Raw genomic sequence first — 14,743 nt, 5'->3', positions numbered from 1 at the left:
TGGCACACACCTCACTGTGCCCTGGCAGAGGAGCCTCTGTACCCACGAAGGAGGAGGATGGACACGTCTCAGTGGACACAGACATGAAAACAATTAATGTTACAAATGTGAAGTGATTTTTACAGCAGTTAATACTTCACATCAAGCGAGCTGGTGAGACACAGCCACAGCAACACCTCTCAGGCTGTTCTCCCACCACGCACATGCCCTGACGATGAATCTTTTTTCAGCAGCAGGGCAAGGGAACCTTTTTTTTTTCTGCTGCTGTTTAGGTATGTAAGTACTGACTTCACAAACAATTTTACAAGAAACACTAAGATTGATTTTGCCTGAATTACGCATTACACGAGGCAGCCCCTCATCACCCTGGGTGCAGTTTTGAGCATCACAATGTAAGAAAGATTTAAAGCTGTTAGAGAGTGTCCAAAGGAGGGACAGCAGACAGTGAAGGGTCAGAAGGGGCCGAACAAGGACTGGCTGAGGGCACTTGGTTTGTTCAGCTGGAGGAGACTGAGGGGAGACTCATTGGGGTGTGCAGCTCTGATCTTGGCTCTCTATGACCAGGGACAGCAGGAGGGAATGGCTGGAGCTGTGTATGGGGACGTTCAGGTTGGATATCAAGAGGAAGCTCTTCCCCCAGAGGGTGCTGGGCACTGCCCAGGCTCTGCCGTGAATGGGCATGGCCCGAGGCTGCCAGAGCTCCAGGAGCCTTTGGACAATGCTCTCAGGGATGCCCAGGGTGGGATAACTGGGACCAGTTGGACTGATGATCCTTGCGGGCCCCTTCCAGCCCAGGATATTCAGTGACTCTCCACTCCAACCCCCACCCCACATCGCTCATCCCAAACCCACCCTCAATCCCCGAGTTACAGCAGGGCCATCGCTGACCGCCTGCACTTCCCAAGTGAATTTTGCTGAAGAACCTGCATTCCTCGCCCATCCTGCGAGCTGAGGAAGGCACAGCTCCCAGTGCCAGCAATCCCATCCCGTGTTTACACCGCGGGCGCTCTCGCAGCCTTGCCCTCCCCGATCATTACGGCCGAAATGGCCACGGCTGCCCCCGTGCCCCTCGCCCGCTGCCATCCCACTCCCGCCCGCCTTCCTTTTCGCCAGGGCACTCTGGGCTAATGTAATCATACGATTACATAATTAACCCAGCTGTCTCATTAAGAAAATCAACTGGAATTCAGGGCATAATTAGTCATACAGCAATTAGCATGCTGATGAGCAACTGATGAAAAGCTGTCTCGATATAGAGTATGCTGGGACCACCCTCGTTATTTAAGGAGAGGGGGGAAAAGCCCACCTCGGCTTATGGAAAAGGAGCTCCTGCGGGACAGGGAATGTTTAAAGTTTATGTTTAACCCTTCGGCCGTGGCCGTCGCTGCCGCGAGGGGTGAGGACCCCCGACAACACCGAAGGGTTTGCCAAACGGAGTGGAAAAACTGTGTCATTGTTTAAATGTACAATTTGTAGTGCGCAGGGCCAAATTACCCTCTCTCCCCATATATATTTATACAAATATATATGTTTAAGCCCAGGGCTGCGGAGCGCTGCTGGGCGGGAGCAGTCCTGAGGAACGGGCTCTGACAGCCCCGCCGGGAGGGAGCACCGGGACCCCGGAGGAACCGCCGGAGGAACGGCCCGGAGCTGCTGCCCGGACTCCGGGAGGGAATACAGGGACCCCCAAAGGGACTGTCCGGACCCCCAGAGGTGCTGTCCGGACCCCCAATGGGGCTATCGAGACCCCGGAATGACCGCCCGGAGCCCGGAGGAACCCCCAGCACACCCGGCCGGCCCCGGCCCGGAGCGCGGCGGGGAGAGCGGCAAAGCCCGGCCTGGACCGCAGCGCGGGCGGATCGGGCGGCGGCCGCGGGCGCCGGTGCGGTGCCCGGGGGCTCCTCACACGCTGTAAAATCACCACAAACGGGGCCTTTCCATACGGTGAGACCCCCACGGATGGGCCAGGGGCTGCACGAGAGCACAGCGCTCTGCTCTGCGCTGCCCGAGGTTTGTTCTCGGCTTATTGGTGAAATACATTCATAGAAATCACAGCATCAGAATGGTTTTGGTTGGAAGGGACCTTAAAGCTCATCTTGTTCCATCCCCTACCATGGGCAGGGACACCTTCCACTAGCCCAGGCTGATCCAAGCCCTCTCCAACCTGGCCTTGCACACTTCCAGGGGCAGCCACAGCTTCTCTGTGCCAGGGCCTCAGCACCCTCCCAGAGAACAATTCCTTCCTAATATCTAAATTAAACCTCTTCTCTTTTCCTTTGAATCTATTCCTTTGGTATCATAACTTGGAGCTCCTAAAGAGCCTCTTCCAAAACAAAGGACTTGCCTTTTAATAACCCCCCCTTCCTCCCTCTTCATTTACAGGCCTGTAACACTGGAAACGATAAGAAAGCAAGTTATGAAACAGTGCCAGAACTACAGGGGCAATTAATAATTTATATCACTGGAAATGTGTTTCCTAAGGTTGGGATCTAAAAATAATTCAAGGAAGGCAACGCGTCTCTTTCAACGCGACTGAATTTCTGCTGCCCAAACCCTGCTGTAAGCAAAGCTCTCGGTGATCACTCACCAGAAACGCCCACACAAAACGATAAGGGAGGGGAAAAAATAATAATCCTCCTAAAACACAACTTTATTAACGCGATTTAACTTTTTCAAAGAGCCACGAGTTCAGCCCCGCTGTCACAATACTTCGGTCGTGAAGTAAAAGAAGTTTTTTCTTGTTCCTAAATGCAACTCTGCTCGTTGCAGGGATTGTTCCTGCTGGAGAATGATCCCTGGATTACAGACCCTGAAAAACTCCACGAGCTTCTGATGTAGTAACTGCTTTCGTGGGAGACTGCATGTCTGAAAATAATCTGAAAATGTGTTTTAGAAAAAATAATAATTACATTGTAGCTTTTGAATATTCAAACACCTCACAGCATACTTAATTAATTCATTAATTATTCCCCAGAAATTTCAGGGGTAAATTGAAATAGCCTAGAGAGACTGAGACAAAGATTTCATGGAATAAATGATAGCTTTGCTCCCGTTCCCCTATGACTCTGGTAGCCCAGGGACAGAAGAGTTATAGCCGTAATTCCATTTGAAACAAAGCTCATCATCTCTCCAACTCCTCACTTCATAAAAACCATGAAAAGGTTCTACCTTCAATCAAGAATTATACATATTTTCTTACTCTCCCATCCCACAGGGCTGGGATCTGTGACTTCCTTTTATTTTTTCCCCCCACTTTCTAACAGCATTCTCCTCACCCTCCGGCTGTCAGAGCGTTCTGTGCAGGCTGAACCGGGGAATTCAAAGTGCCCACAAGAGGGTGAGGGACTCCAATTTTCCTTACCAGAAAAAAAGAAAAAAAGAAGAGAAAAAAGCCGAATCCCAAATTCTGCCGACCTCTGGAAGCAGCAAAGGCAGAGTGATGGGACCCCCCTGCGTGGGGACGGGGGAGTGGCAGCAGACCGGCGCCTTTCCTCCCCATTAATCACGGCACGAGTTCCCCAAAGCTCGCAGGGTTAAATGAAACAGCACGGGATGGTGTGCAGGCAATGTGACCACAATCATACAGATCCCTCCCGGAGTGTGGTCCTTACGTCTTGTGGGCTATTATTTAAAAACATCCTTTATTTATCACCCGGCTCGGGAATGGTTACTGCCAGAAAGATGCCCCAGATTGAGATGCATCACTATCCTAGAGTCAAGTAAAATCACGTAAGGCAGAGTAAATGATCGACTCCTTCACAAACTGCACTGCAGTTCCCTCTATTTTCAAAGGAGTAACCAAAGTAAATCCTCAGAAAAGTTTTAAATATTAAACGTGGGGTTTGCATAATAGGTAGGGCAGTATTTGATGGCGCTTTGTCAGCTGAAAAAGAACCTAATGAGTTACAAGAGAAGCCACTGCAACTGAAAAGGCTCCAGTTTGATTGTTAGTGTTCTAGTAATGGCCCAGGACACTGGAATTTCTGCTCACACTTCGAGCTCAGTGCAAAGGACGGTTACAGAAAAAACACTTGTACTTCAAGTTTCACTTCTACTTTGAGATTATAACAGAAAAAAGAGCCTTCTCCTATGTTTGAAAGCATTTCTGCTATATTCATCCCTTCTTTCTCCTGAAAGCTTCTGAACAGACTTAGCAATAAACCCTCTGAAAGCTGGGGTTTATTCTAATTCCAGTTCACATTCCTGCACCCGAGAAAGTCCAATACTCCCCCTCCCTAGCACGCTCTGCCTTTTGCTCCAGTCAGGGGCCTTGGGGCTGCTCTAAACCTCTCCCTGCAGCAACATCTTCCCAAGGGCTGCGGTGACACCCTGCAGGTGAGCACAGCCCCTTCCCACAGGGATATCTGCTGGGATATCTCCTTCTGCCCAACATTCTTCCTGCCCCTATTCACGGCATCCTTCCCCTTATCTGCACCTCCCCTCTTCCTTCCGTGCCTCCAGCCTACCAAGTAAAATAGGGCTTGACAACCACACAATAAATTTTTTAAAGTGAATGCTTTAGGGATATTTCTTCCTCTGAATATTTATTCCGGCTTTTACAAAGGAATTTATCCAATTATTAATTCAACAAGAAAAACTAGAGAAAAAAAAAGCAAGCATGTGATCAGACAAGCCCAACTTCAAGCCACATATTCAGGTAACAGAAATATTTTCAGTTATTTTGACACGGGTTTCAAAACAGAAGGATAAAGTGAATGAGTTCTAAAGATGGGAACTGGCCAGGACTTTGTGCTCCATCTCAAAATAGCTGTGTAACACTAACAGTGCTGCCCTACCACCGTGCACACATCCCCAACTGCACGTTGTGCAGTGGCTCGGGATTCCAGCCCCACGGGGAAGGAGGCTGAAGTGATTTTCAGCTACTTGTACATTCCTCAGCACTGGACTGCCGAGGCTGGAGCAGCATCCCGGGAGATTCGGGATATTCTAGAAAACCAAACGGTGGCAGCTCGGCCCCTCTGAGAACTCTGCTCAAATCTCCCCTCTCCAGTCCTTTAAACTGTCCCTCTCACTCCCACTCCTTGAAGATTTGCAGAACAGTTTGGGGAGAATCACTGAATTTCTACTGTCCATAATTTTTTAAGGTACAGACTGAGATTGCAGATTTTCCTGTTTGTGCAACTTTTTCTTTTTACCTGTTCTAAACACGCAGGTGAAACATCAAGGATTTTGGCTTCAGATGGGATCCACTCAGCAGCTAAATCTCTGCCTGCAGCCACGGGGGTTTATGGCTTTTCACTCTTTCCAGTATTAACGATGCTCAATTTTCTGCCTAATTTTATCAGATTTTCAAGTGTGTTTAGAAAGACACCCGACTGCTGCGTTTGAGGGGTGTCTGTGCCACTTCTGTGTCTGTGAGCAAGTTCATTTTGCTTCCTTTCCCCGTGAGAGTACTCACTGTAATATTGTTTTCCTTTCCCTCTAAGGCTGAGAAAAGGCACATTATGAATATGCATTTCCCTTGTACAGTCTGGGGCAGCAAATCCATAAACTTGTTCATTTTATGGGTCTGTCCTTTGTTTTAGTCTAACATATTTTATTAAGAAAGAGGTGACAGTTTTGACATGTATTATTAACAAATGAGGAACTGCCTAAAATTTTTCACACTGCAATGATACCAAACATTTCTCAAAAATGGTCTGTGCTGTTCAGCCTCGATGTACCACAAACTCAAGGTTTACTATGACCTGGTCTTGCTCTTTAGACAGTTTTGCCAACCAATTAACCATCATCTCAGACAAGAGTACTCTTAGTATTAACTTTTTCAAGGTATTTTTTCCTATTCTGCTTTGGGATGTGCTTAAAAGTCCCTCAGAGTGAACCTCTTTTCCCTCACCTCTCTTATTTATCCCCTAAATTTACATTCACCCAGCTCTCCCTACAGGCAGAAAAGGCTGGGGGTACCCAAGTTGAAATTTTAGCACATCATGAGTCATCTGGGTCTGTAAAAGTCTTTATTATACAGACTTTCTTACCATTAACCTTTCTGCTTAACATTACACTTTCCCAAAAAATCCAAACATGTCACAGGATGTACACAAACACAACAACTTCATACACATTTATCACCTCCAACATAAGCAGCAGATAATTTTTCTGGGAGAAAAAACCCCCAACGAAATCCAAAATCAAACCTGTTTTTCTCTTGCATCACCTTTAACCTCAGGACATTGATCAAATTCACCTTAAATGAAATTTTCTCACAGCCCAAACAGCAGTGCAAGTCTGAAGAGGGTTGTGAGTTATAAATAATCAAAAGGCAAAGGCTGATAAATGTCTGATTATTTGCAAGCACTGCAAATAAATTTCCTTTCTGCCTTCAGAAGTAATTCCCTTGCACTTTTTTAGTGTTTTACTGATCATTTATTCAAAAAGAAATTTGTGCTTTCTCAGGTAAAGCATTCCTTGGAAAAAGAACACTCTATGCAGGGCAGTTGGAATTTGCAAAGCTGAACTGGGGCTGTGTGTAGACTAAAATACAACATGTAGTGAGATGCGTGGAAAACTCCTTTGGAAGGAGCCTGCTCCTCCTTCAAACCCCTTTGTGAGACACAGCCCCTACGGCTGGGTGTGCAATTTATGATGGCAAGGAGCAAGGGAAAGATAAAATTTCCACTTCAGCCATCTTTCACTGTTATTGCTTTTGATTGTTTTGACAGGGCACATTAAAAAAAAATCTTATTTTTACCTTCTCTGTTTTTTGTTATACTTCCCTTCGACAGCAGGTCCTCTGAGCTAAAGCCCACAGCACACACATTATATAGCACCCAATCTGATCACAGCACAGACCCAGGAAGAGTCTCCAATAAAACCACACACATCCCCTTTTACACCCCCAGAGTCGTTTGGTTTCCTGACCAATTTTCTCATTCCCATTAAGGAGAAACGAAACCCATTTCTGGCTCAGCCCTGGAAGGCAGCACAGCCCCTCCAAACGAAGAACAAACAGTTTGCATTAACCTTCCCTCACTCTCAAATGTCCATATGCTGAAAAAACTCTGTGTTTTCCTGTTCTCCAGACTGAACCCAACTGGGTTTAATTGTGCCACATCCAGAGAGCAGATTTGTGTTTAAAGGCAGAATTGTTTCTCTGCCTACACAGGAGCAATACTGAGACAAAATACTGAGCAAATCCAGCGTGGCACTGGGCTGTAACTGCAGTGATCCCTTGCAGAAAGAACACTCTATTAACCAATTTATCCAGACACTGACACCTGGCATTCCCTTGGTCTCCACATTTGAACTTTTACTTGCAAATTACACCAAAGTTTTGTTTTTAAAAAAAAATAAAGTAGTGAACACAGTTCCTTTTTGAAATAAAAATATTTAGCATTTTTAATGCTTACTATTTTTCCTTTAAAGATTTAGGAGAAAAAAAAAAAAGAAAATTATTTTGAATATACTGTTTCTGCAAGGCAACACCACTCCTCCAAACACACAACAAGGCTCCAATTTCGCTTTAAGTGCTTGCAAGATTAAGACCCTAAAAGCCAAGGGTGTTAACATAATACACTTATTTTATAAAACTGGAGACAAAGGAATCTTGAACAGATGGAAGAAGGCTTCCTCAAAACACAGACCCAACCTCCCTTTACTTCAAAATAAATATATTCACATTATTTTTAAAGGTAAGTTGTGACAACCTTGTTGATTAGTGCAATTCATGTGGCAGGATTCACTTTTCCCTTGCTCTGTATTGCATACTGAAAATAAGGCAATTAAATGAGAAAATTAATTCCATTAATTAAAAATGTTCAGTCTCGAGCAAGACAGAATGATCTGAGCTGTATGAATGTACATAAACCAAAATGTTTTCCTTGACATGTGCTTTCCTTTAAGAAGGATAAATTTCGCAGCACAAAGCAATGATAATGCTATTTTAACAGCATCATAAAGCTGGAGAGAGATATAAAAAAGGTCTGTTTTATCTTTTAAAGAGAAGCCCCCTGATGTACATAGGAAAATTTACAAGTAAAATACCACCCTTCCCACAAATTCCTTACTGGTGAGCCTGAGTGAAAACTCTGGTCAGGTCAGGAAAGAAAATGATTAAACTTTGCCGAATCCATAAAGCACTGTAGCTGGAGTTTCAATACAGATCATTTTATAGTAAAATTAAAATAGAAGCCCTTTTTAATTATATAAAGTGTGCACATTATTACTGAGGAGAGAAATACACGCTTTCCTCAAGAACCATAAAATTGGCTGCTGGGAATTAGACTTCAGCTGCAATTATTATATGGTCCTATAAAGGATATTGAAAGTCTGATAAAATTGCACCCTTGTCATGTAACAGCGATGCTTAATGCTAAATAACCACTCTGCAGCATTCCAGGCATAGCTTCCCCCAAACATCATCCTCCCTTCTCACACCAAAAAGAAAACACAGCAGCATTGGGGAGCTAAAAGTGTACCTAAATATTTGAAATACCAAATGAACAGGTCAAAAGATATGTAAAGCCACATGGAGGCAAAGCAGCACATGTGATAAATGAATACTGATGGGTGTTTATAAAGAAGAGCTCTCCATGGATACCCACCCAACCCTCCATGGACACTGCCCAGCCCTCCATGGATACTGCCCAACCTAGCAGACTACACAGGATGAGAAGGAAAAAAAAAAAAGAGCAACACAATGAAGCAGAGTGACAAAGAGCAGCGCCATACATTCCTAATGGCTGTTCTCCTTCTCCTTGCAGCGTGTGTTGTAAACTGTGAGTATTTGTTACGTGCAAGCAGCTACAGGAGACTGACTGGACACCTCTTGGAGAACCTGGAATTTACTTCTACCTCAGACCTCCAGGTAAGAGCATAGACATAAAACCTGGAGGTATTTCTCATCCCACGGACTCCACTGCACTCCCAACTCAGCCAGGCTGAAGATTTTATGTATATTAAGAATATCAAAGAAATATTTCTGTGACAGGTGACATAAGGCACGCGCAGGGGACGGCAGGGCAGGAGAGAGGCTGTGGGGTGTGGGAGCAGGGCTGTAAATTTTGCTCCTGCATATGAAAGAAAAGAGAAAATTCTTTCTCCTACAAAGAAGTCCTGACAAAGTCCCTCACCATTTCATATAAATCCTGGTGGGTGGGATATAAATCCTACCTTCTCCTCAAGGCTTGGTCTGATCTGCTGCTCAGATCCCAGCACCTGTGATGTGCCAGGCTTCAGCAAGAAGCCTCTGCACAAGAGCACACCAAGGATCCCACACAGCTCTTGTTTGACACCACTTCTCAGTCGTGAAAGAAGCCAGACTGTTCCAACTCAAACCTACTCAGCTTCCTACCAAATTATGGCAGGAAGCTGCAGCGAGTGTTAGTGTGGAGATGCAGGGGCTGCAGTGCCTCTCCCCAGCGCTCATGCTGGACTCCCAGGCTGCAGATATTTGGGAATGTTTCCATGGGGGGGGTTTCTTTCCAAGCCAGAGCTCTGGGTGCCCATCCCAGGCCCAGACTGCTCGTGCCAGGCAGACTGCCCGTGACAACTGGGACCCTCTCCGAGTTATCCACTCCCCCCATGGCATGAGGGGGGCAAAGGGAGCTGTTCTGTGCTCAGCAGAATGTTACTGAGAGTCTGAGCAGGAAATAAGTGAAGGAAAACTCACAGACCACAGCTGACTAATCTAAAAACAACATTTCCAAGGCATTTCCATTTTTTTTGTGGCCCGGGAAGACCATAGTGAGTCCCTGCATCCCTACACTGGGCACTGCTCAACTATGAATGGGACAGCATAAAAAAATACATTTGTTGGCTCACACTGAGCATCTGAAAATAATGACCTTTCAACTAGTTAATCATTAAACTAAAACATTAAAAATTTAATTTTTATTTGAAGCATGCATGAAATGCGCTCCTTAAATGGTAAAACCAGTAAAGGCCAGGGTACTATGAAGGCTTAAAAGTGTTTAAAAGTATTAATTACACCTCAAAACCCCTTGTGAGGTATTTTAAATATTATGTATATATAATGTTAAGGTTTTATAAAACTATAAAATGACACACAGAGTCATGTGCCAGCAACTCAGTCAGGCCAAGATGTGGCAGTGGAGACTTGGGCTCCTCACCCCCTCTCAGCTGTGGGTACAGCTGCAAAAAGAAAAATCTGCTCAGGCAGTTATTTATTTACCACTGGGGAAAACAAAAAAAATCAACTCCCAAAATGTAAAAAGAAATGAACTGAAACCAAATGCCAAACAAAGAAAGTTCATATGCCAAACAAAAGGGAAGTTGAAAACACATACAATAAAGGCCTTTGAATAAAATTTATGATCACACTTACACTGCAGAGAACTGAAATTTGGTAGTGATTTACTTTTCAGTGAGGCTTTTTCTTTTGTTTTTCTTGGAAGGGATGAAAAGTTTTCTCTATTCTTTAAAAGTACAAATATTGCTTTTTCTTCGAGATGCTTTTTTTTTTTGTTAAAATTGTCTGAACCCTCTAACGAACAAAATACTGAGGAACACAGAGTATCATAATAATATAAATTGATTAATAGAAACATTGACATGTAGATGCAATGAGAAGTCCTGAAATGTGCCACAGTTACAGTTTTCTCCATTAGAAACAATGCAGGAGTCTGTCAGTTCCAGAACAAAGCCATTGCTCGTATTTCCCTTATTAAAGGTAGGAAAAATGCCCAGTAGCATTCACACAAACATGAACCATTAGTTTCTCAGAATAAGGGAATAATTAGCTTACCTGGAACATCAATTAATCTCTTATAAACATTCAAGAAGGCTGCCTCTGCTTCTTTGCTTCGTTTACCCAATGCATCAATCTAAAAGGGGAGATGAGAAAAGAAGCTTTAAGACTTGTTCCAATACAACTCTCACACTCAGAGCTATAAATATAAATTAATAATTTCATGTAAAACTAGTAAGCACATAAAAAAGTGAACCCAGTCTCCTGTATAGCTCCTATAGAAGCAGTCTGTTCCTGCTACATTTGTACTGAATATAAAGTCCATTTTTCAGCCCAATAACAAGCATCAATATTTTCATGACCACTCCTGCCTGTTGTGATTCTTTACTTTAAATCTTTGTAAAAAGCCTGGTACTTGCCAGGCAGATTCTCTGCTCAACAACTGTTTTCCTTTACCACTTATTGAGAATCTAGCACAGCAAACGGAACTGCAGCCACTTCTGATGTCCCACTCTGCCTTTATTGTGGTAAATAGATTTTTCTATTATTTCCAATAAGCCCGTGAGGAGATGGAAAAAGGAACTTGTTGAGCACCCTGTGATACTTAAGACTAAATAACTGTGACTCTTCTACATGCAAAGAAGTTTTCTAATACAGCTCAGGCACAGCCTGCACTCCTGAGCTCCTCTGACCAGCTTCTCCTTGTGTTCTGTAACATACACAATACTCATCTAAGAATTTATTTTTATCATTTTATTATTTTCCCCCTACGTCTGTATTTTCATCTAAAACTCCATTGAACAAGGAAAGGCAGCTTAACAGCTCCAAGAATAAAATACCTATTCCACAGCAATTTTTTTCTGTAAACATGTATTTTCCTATTGTAGTAGAAAGCAGAGGATTTTCTATTGCTTCATATTGACAATAAACAACCAAACTGACTCAGGATCAGATCCAGTGATTTAATACTCCAAAGCAGAGGGACAGAAAGGGAAACAGGAAAGCCTGACACAGCTCTGTGGCAGCTTACCCAAATCAGGAAACCAAAGGCACGGAGATTATCGTTCCCATATTTTAATAAAAGGCAAGGAAGGATCTGAAGAACTGCGGATACAAAGGCCTGATATCAATTCTTCTGTGTATTTGAAAGGCACTGAATATTATGGAACCATTTAAAGGTGCGGACGTCACCGCGGCCTAAAAAAAGGAAGGCCCTGTCTGAAAAACGTCCTTGAATTCTTTCTCTACATTATTGATTCATAGATAAGGCAGAAACAATGGCCAGAGTTTACTGTATCTGTATTTCAGGAAAGTATCTGATATTTTATTCTGCAGGAGGGGGATTTGCAGCACTGGGAAGCGTGTGACCAAGGCAGGGCTTTGCCAGCGCTCGGGCTTGGGAAGTGCTGCGTGCCCGGGAGAGGAAGAGGAGGGGAGATAAAGCAGGAGGGTGCTGTGGGGTCAGCCCTGGTGCCACTTGTGTTTACTTTGTCCTGAAATGCCTCTGTGATGAGAAGGGAAAGATTTGGGAAGGGAGAGGGGGCAATTAAATAAAGCAGGGAGTGGGAGCGCAGCGCGGGACAGAGCACGGCTGGTGCGGATCAACTCACGGCTGGAAAGGGACTTGTCGGGATCATCACAGGCAGGATTAAGGCCACAAAACCAAAGGACAATCTTAGAAATCACACAGAAGCACAATGCACAAGGTATAAGCCAAGAAAAGGCCTGGAGGGGAGGAGGGGTCAAGGAGGGAAATAAGGACACGGGCAGCGGCCGCGCAGCGTTTGGCAGCAGCAGTGAGAAAATCTTGGGAGATACGGAGAGAGGCTGGGAAGAGATGAGTTCTGGCAACACAATACAAGGCTGTACTTAAAGAAATAAACCAAATTCCTATTCCACTTACATCCCCCCAGGATCTGCATTAATTTATGGAGATGGGTGGAGGTGTGGTGTAACTGACACCTGACCTATTTAGAGCTTATCAAAGGGTATTGGAAAAGTGATAAATGAGCATCAGATGTTGAAGTGATGGAGGATGTGGAGAGCAGATATAAATTCTCAAGAAGAGCTGGCCATGCTGCTCTTTCAGAGTTTATCAAGAAAGACCACAGAAAGGCACTGGAATCTCCCAGGGCATCTGATCTGCCACAGAGCAAGGGATTGATGGTTGTGAATATCCCACTTAATAATCTGAATTTGAGCAATCACAGATGGACTGATGCTCATTAGGGAAGGAGAACAGAAGCAATTCGGAGAGAACATTTTCACACGAGGAGAAGCTGAAATGAGCCTGTGGAACAAAGTGCCAAAGGCAGGGAGGCCCTGGGATGTGTAAATCCATGCTGGGGAGTGTCAGGCACCGCTCGGGGATGGGGTGAGAAGGAAGGGGCACCACCAGGGACACTTGTGCAGTTGAGCTGTTTCATGGGTGCACAGAGACTCTCAGAAGGCCAAAGCACACCATATGTTACACTTCTGGACTTCAACGTTTCCCACATACAATTTTCTCTCGCTGCTGCTAGGCAGAGAGCAGCCAAATTTAAATTACTATTATTAAATACAATTAGCATTACAGCACTGATTCTGTACTGTATTTTGAAAAATTCATTTGTCCCTTTTATGAAAAGCAAAGCACTTAAAATGCTTCTATTTCTGGGAAATAACAGGATGGATTTGTTTTCCTATTACAGTTTTTCCACATTTTAATAAAGAGCATTTGTACTTTTATTCTCTCTAAGTATTACAGAAGGTATGGTTTATTTGCTTCTTACCAGTTATAGAGTGATGGAAATATAAACCAGATTTGAAACAACATCTTGCAAGGAGATCAGAGACTTTCCAAAGGAAGCAGTTTGTAAATCACAGGTATTTTACACCTTTTTTCGCCCTCAAATTCAAAACCAGAATTCCAAACAATCCCACTAGGCAGAAATATGGTTTTATGTTTTAGTTGTTAAAAAAAATAAATCAACCTGTCTGGTTTAAAGTTCTACTAAAAATGAGCACTGCAACTATATCTTAAAATAAAATTCAGAAAAAGCACTGTGACAACTTTAACTGGAATAAAAAAATAATTAGGCATGCCAACACCCAGGTGCATAAGGAAATAAGGAAATATGGGAGGAAAAAGACATCAAAAATAGCGAAATATAAATGAAGTCCAGAGAGAGAGGAAACAGAGCACTGAAATGACATAGAAATATTTGGAAGTTCACTGAAAATTTTTCAAATCAAAGTAAAATTGTTTTAGGAGCCAGCAAGGCTGAGCTGCAATCAGCTCACATTAAAACTGTTGAACTACGTTATAAAACTCTTGCTGAACATTTTTATTTGACTCTAAAAACTTCAGGGACCCTGAAAAAAGTCAACTTATAATTACACTCGCGTTGTCTTGACACGAGCTTAGCTCCAAATCTTAATTTATCTAAACCAGGCCCCATTATGTCTTCTCTGAGCAGAAAGAAACAACAGTGACCTCTGTATTCCCCACCACCCCCATAAACATATGTTCACTTTTAAGTTTTGGCATCCTATTTGTCTTGATAATACCACTGGCGCTGCAGTGAGATAACAGAACTGAGACACCAGGAATCCTCCCTGCTCAGCACAGCCTTCATCTCCCTCTTCATCCCTAAAACATCACCAGAGCTACGTGGAGGAGCTGCAGCCAGACTGGGCTGAGACCAGTCCTCCCTTTATCCACCTTGTTTTCCCAGGTCAAGAGCTCTCCTGAGTTGATGCTCAGGGTACCAAGATCACCCTGGAGATTGAGTGTCTCCCCTTCCCCTCCACAATCGTCTCCTTCCAACCTGCCATGAAGATCTCCATGGTCTGATCCCACTCTGCCTTTGCTGTCTGACACTTGCTCCCCCAAAAACATGGACAGCCTAGTTCAGGAGTACTTGGTCCCAGTCTCACACCCACTGCACCTGGCTGAAATCAAAGTATCATCAATGAACTGCACAGATTTATCTCCACATTTACTGAAGCACCACAAATCTGGCACCCAGGCCAGGGAAGGTGCTGAACTCAGGTTTATCTGAATGTTGCCTCTTTCAGCTCTGTCCAGCCAAGTTC

General features: G+C 44.0%; 1 protein-coding gene across 8 annotated transcripts in view; it reads right to left on the bottom strand.

Moving 5' to 3' along the window:
* CUX1 (cut like homeobox 1) overlaps nt 1-14,743 on the bottom strand; it is a 270,012-nt gene that overhangs the window by 140,938 nt on the left and 114,331 nt on the right. For all 8 annotated transcript variants that reach the window (XM_030962491.1, XM_030962485.1, XM_030962487.1 and 5 more), the window contains exon 4: nt 10,724-10,802. In XM_030962491.1, the coding sequence (XP_030818351.1) occupies nt 10,724-10,802 (79 nt within the window). The remainder of the gene's footprint in view (nt 1-10,723; nt 10,803-14,743) is intronic.

Source organism: Camarhynchus parvulus, chromosome 19 (genome assembly GCF_901933205.1).
Source record: "Camarhynchus parvulus chromosome 19, STF_HiC, whole genome shotgun sequence".
NCBI classification, from domain to species: Eukaryota; Metazoa; Chordata; class Aves; order Passeriformes; family Thraupidae; genus Camarhynchus; species Camarhynchus parvulus.
Note: the sequence above shows the minus strand (reverse complement) of the source record. Positions and strands in the feature narration are given on the sequence as shown.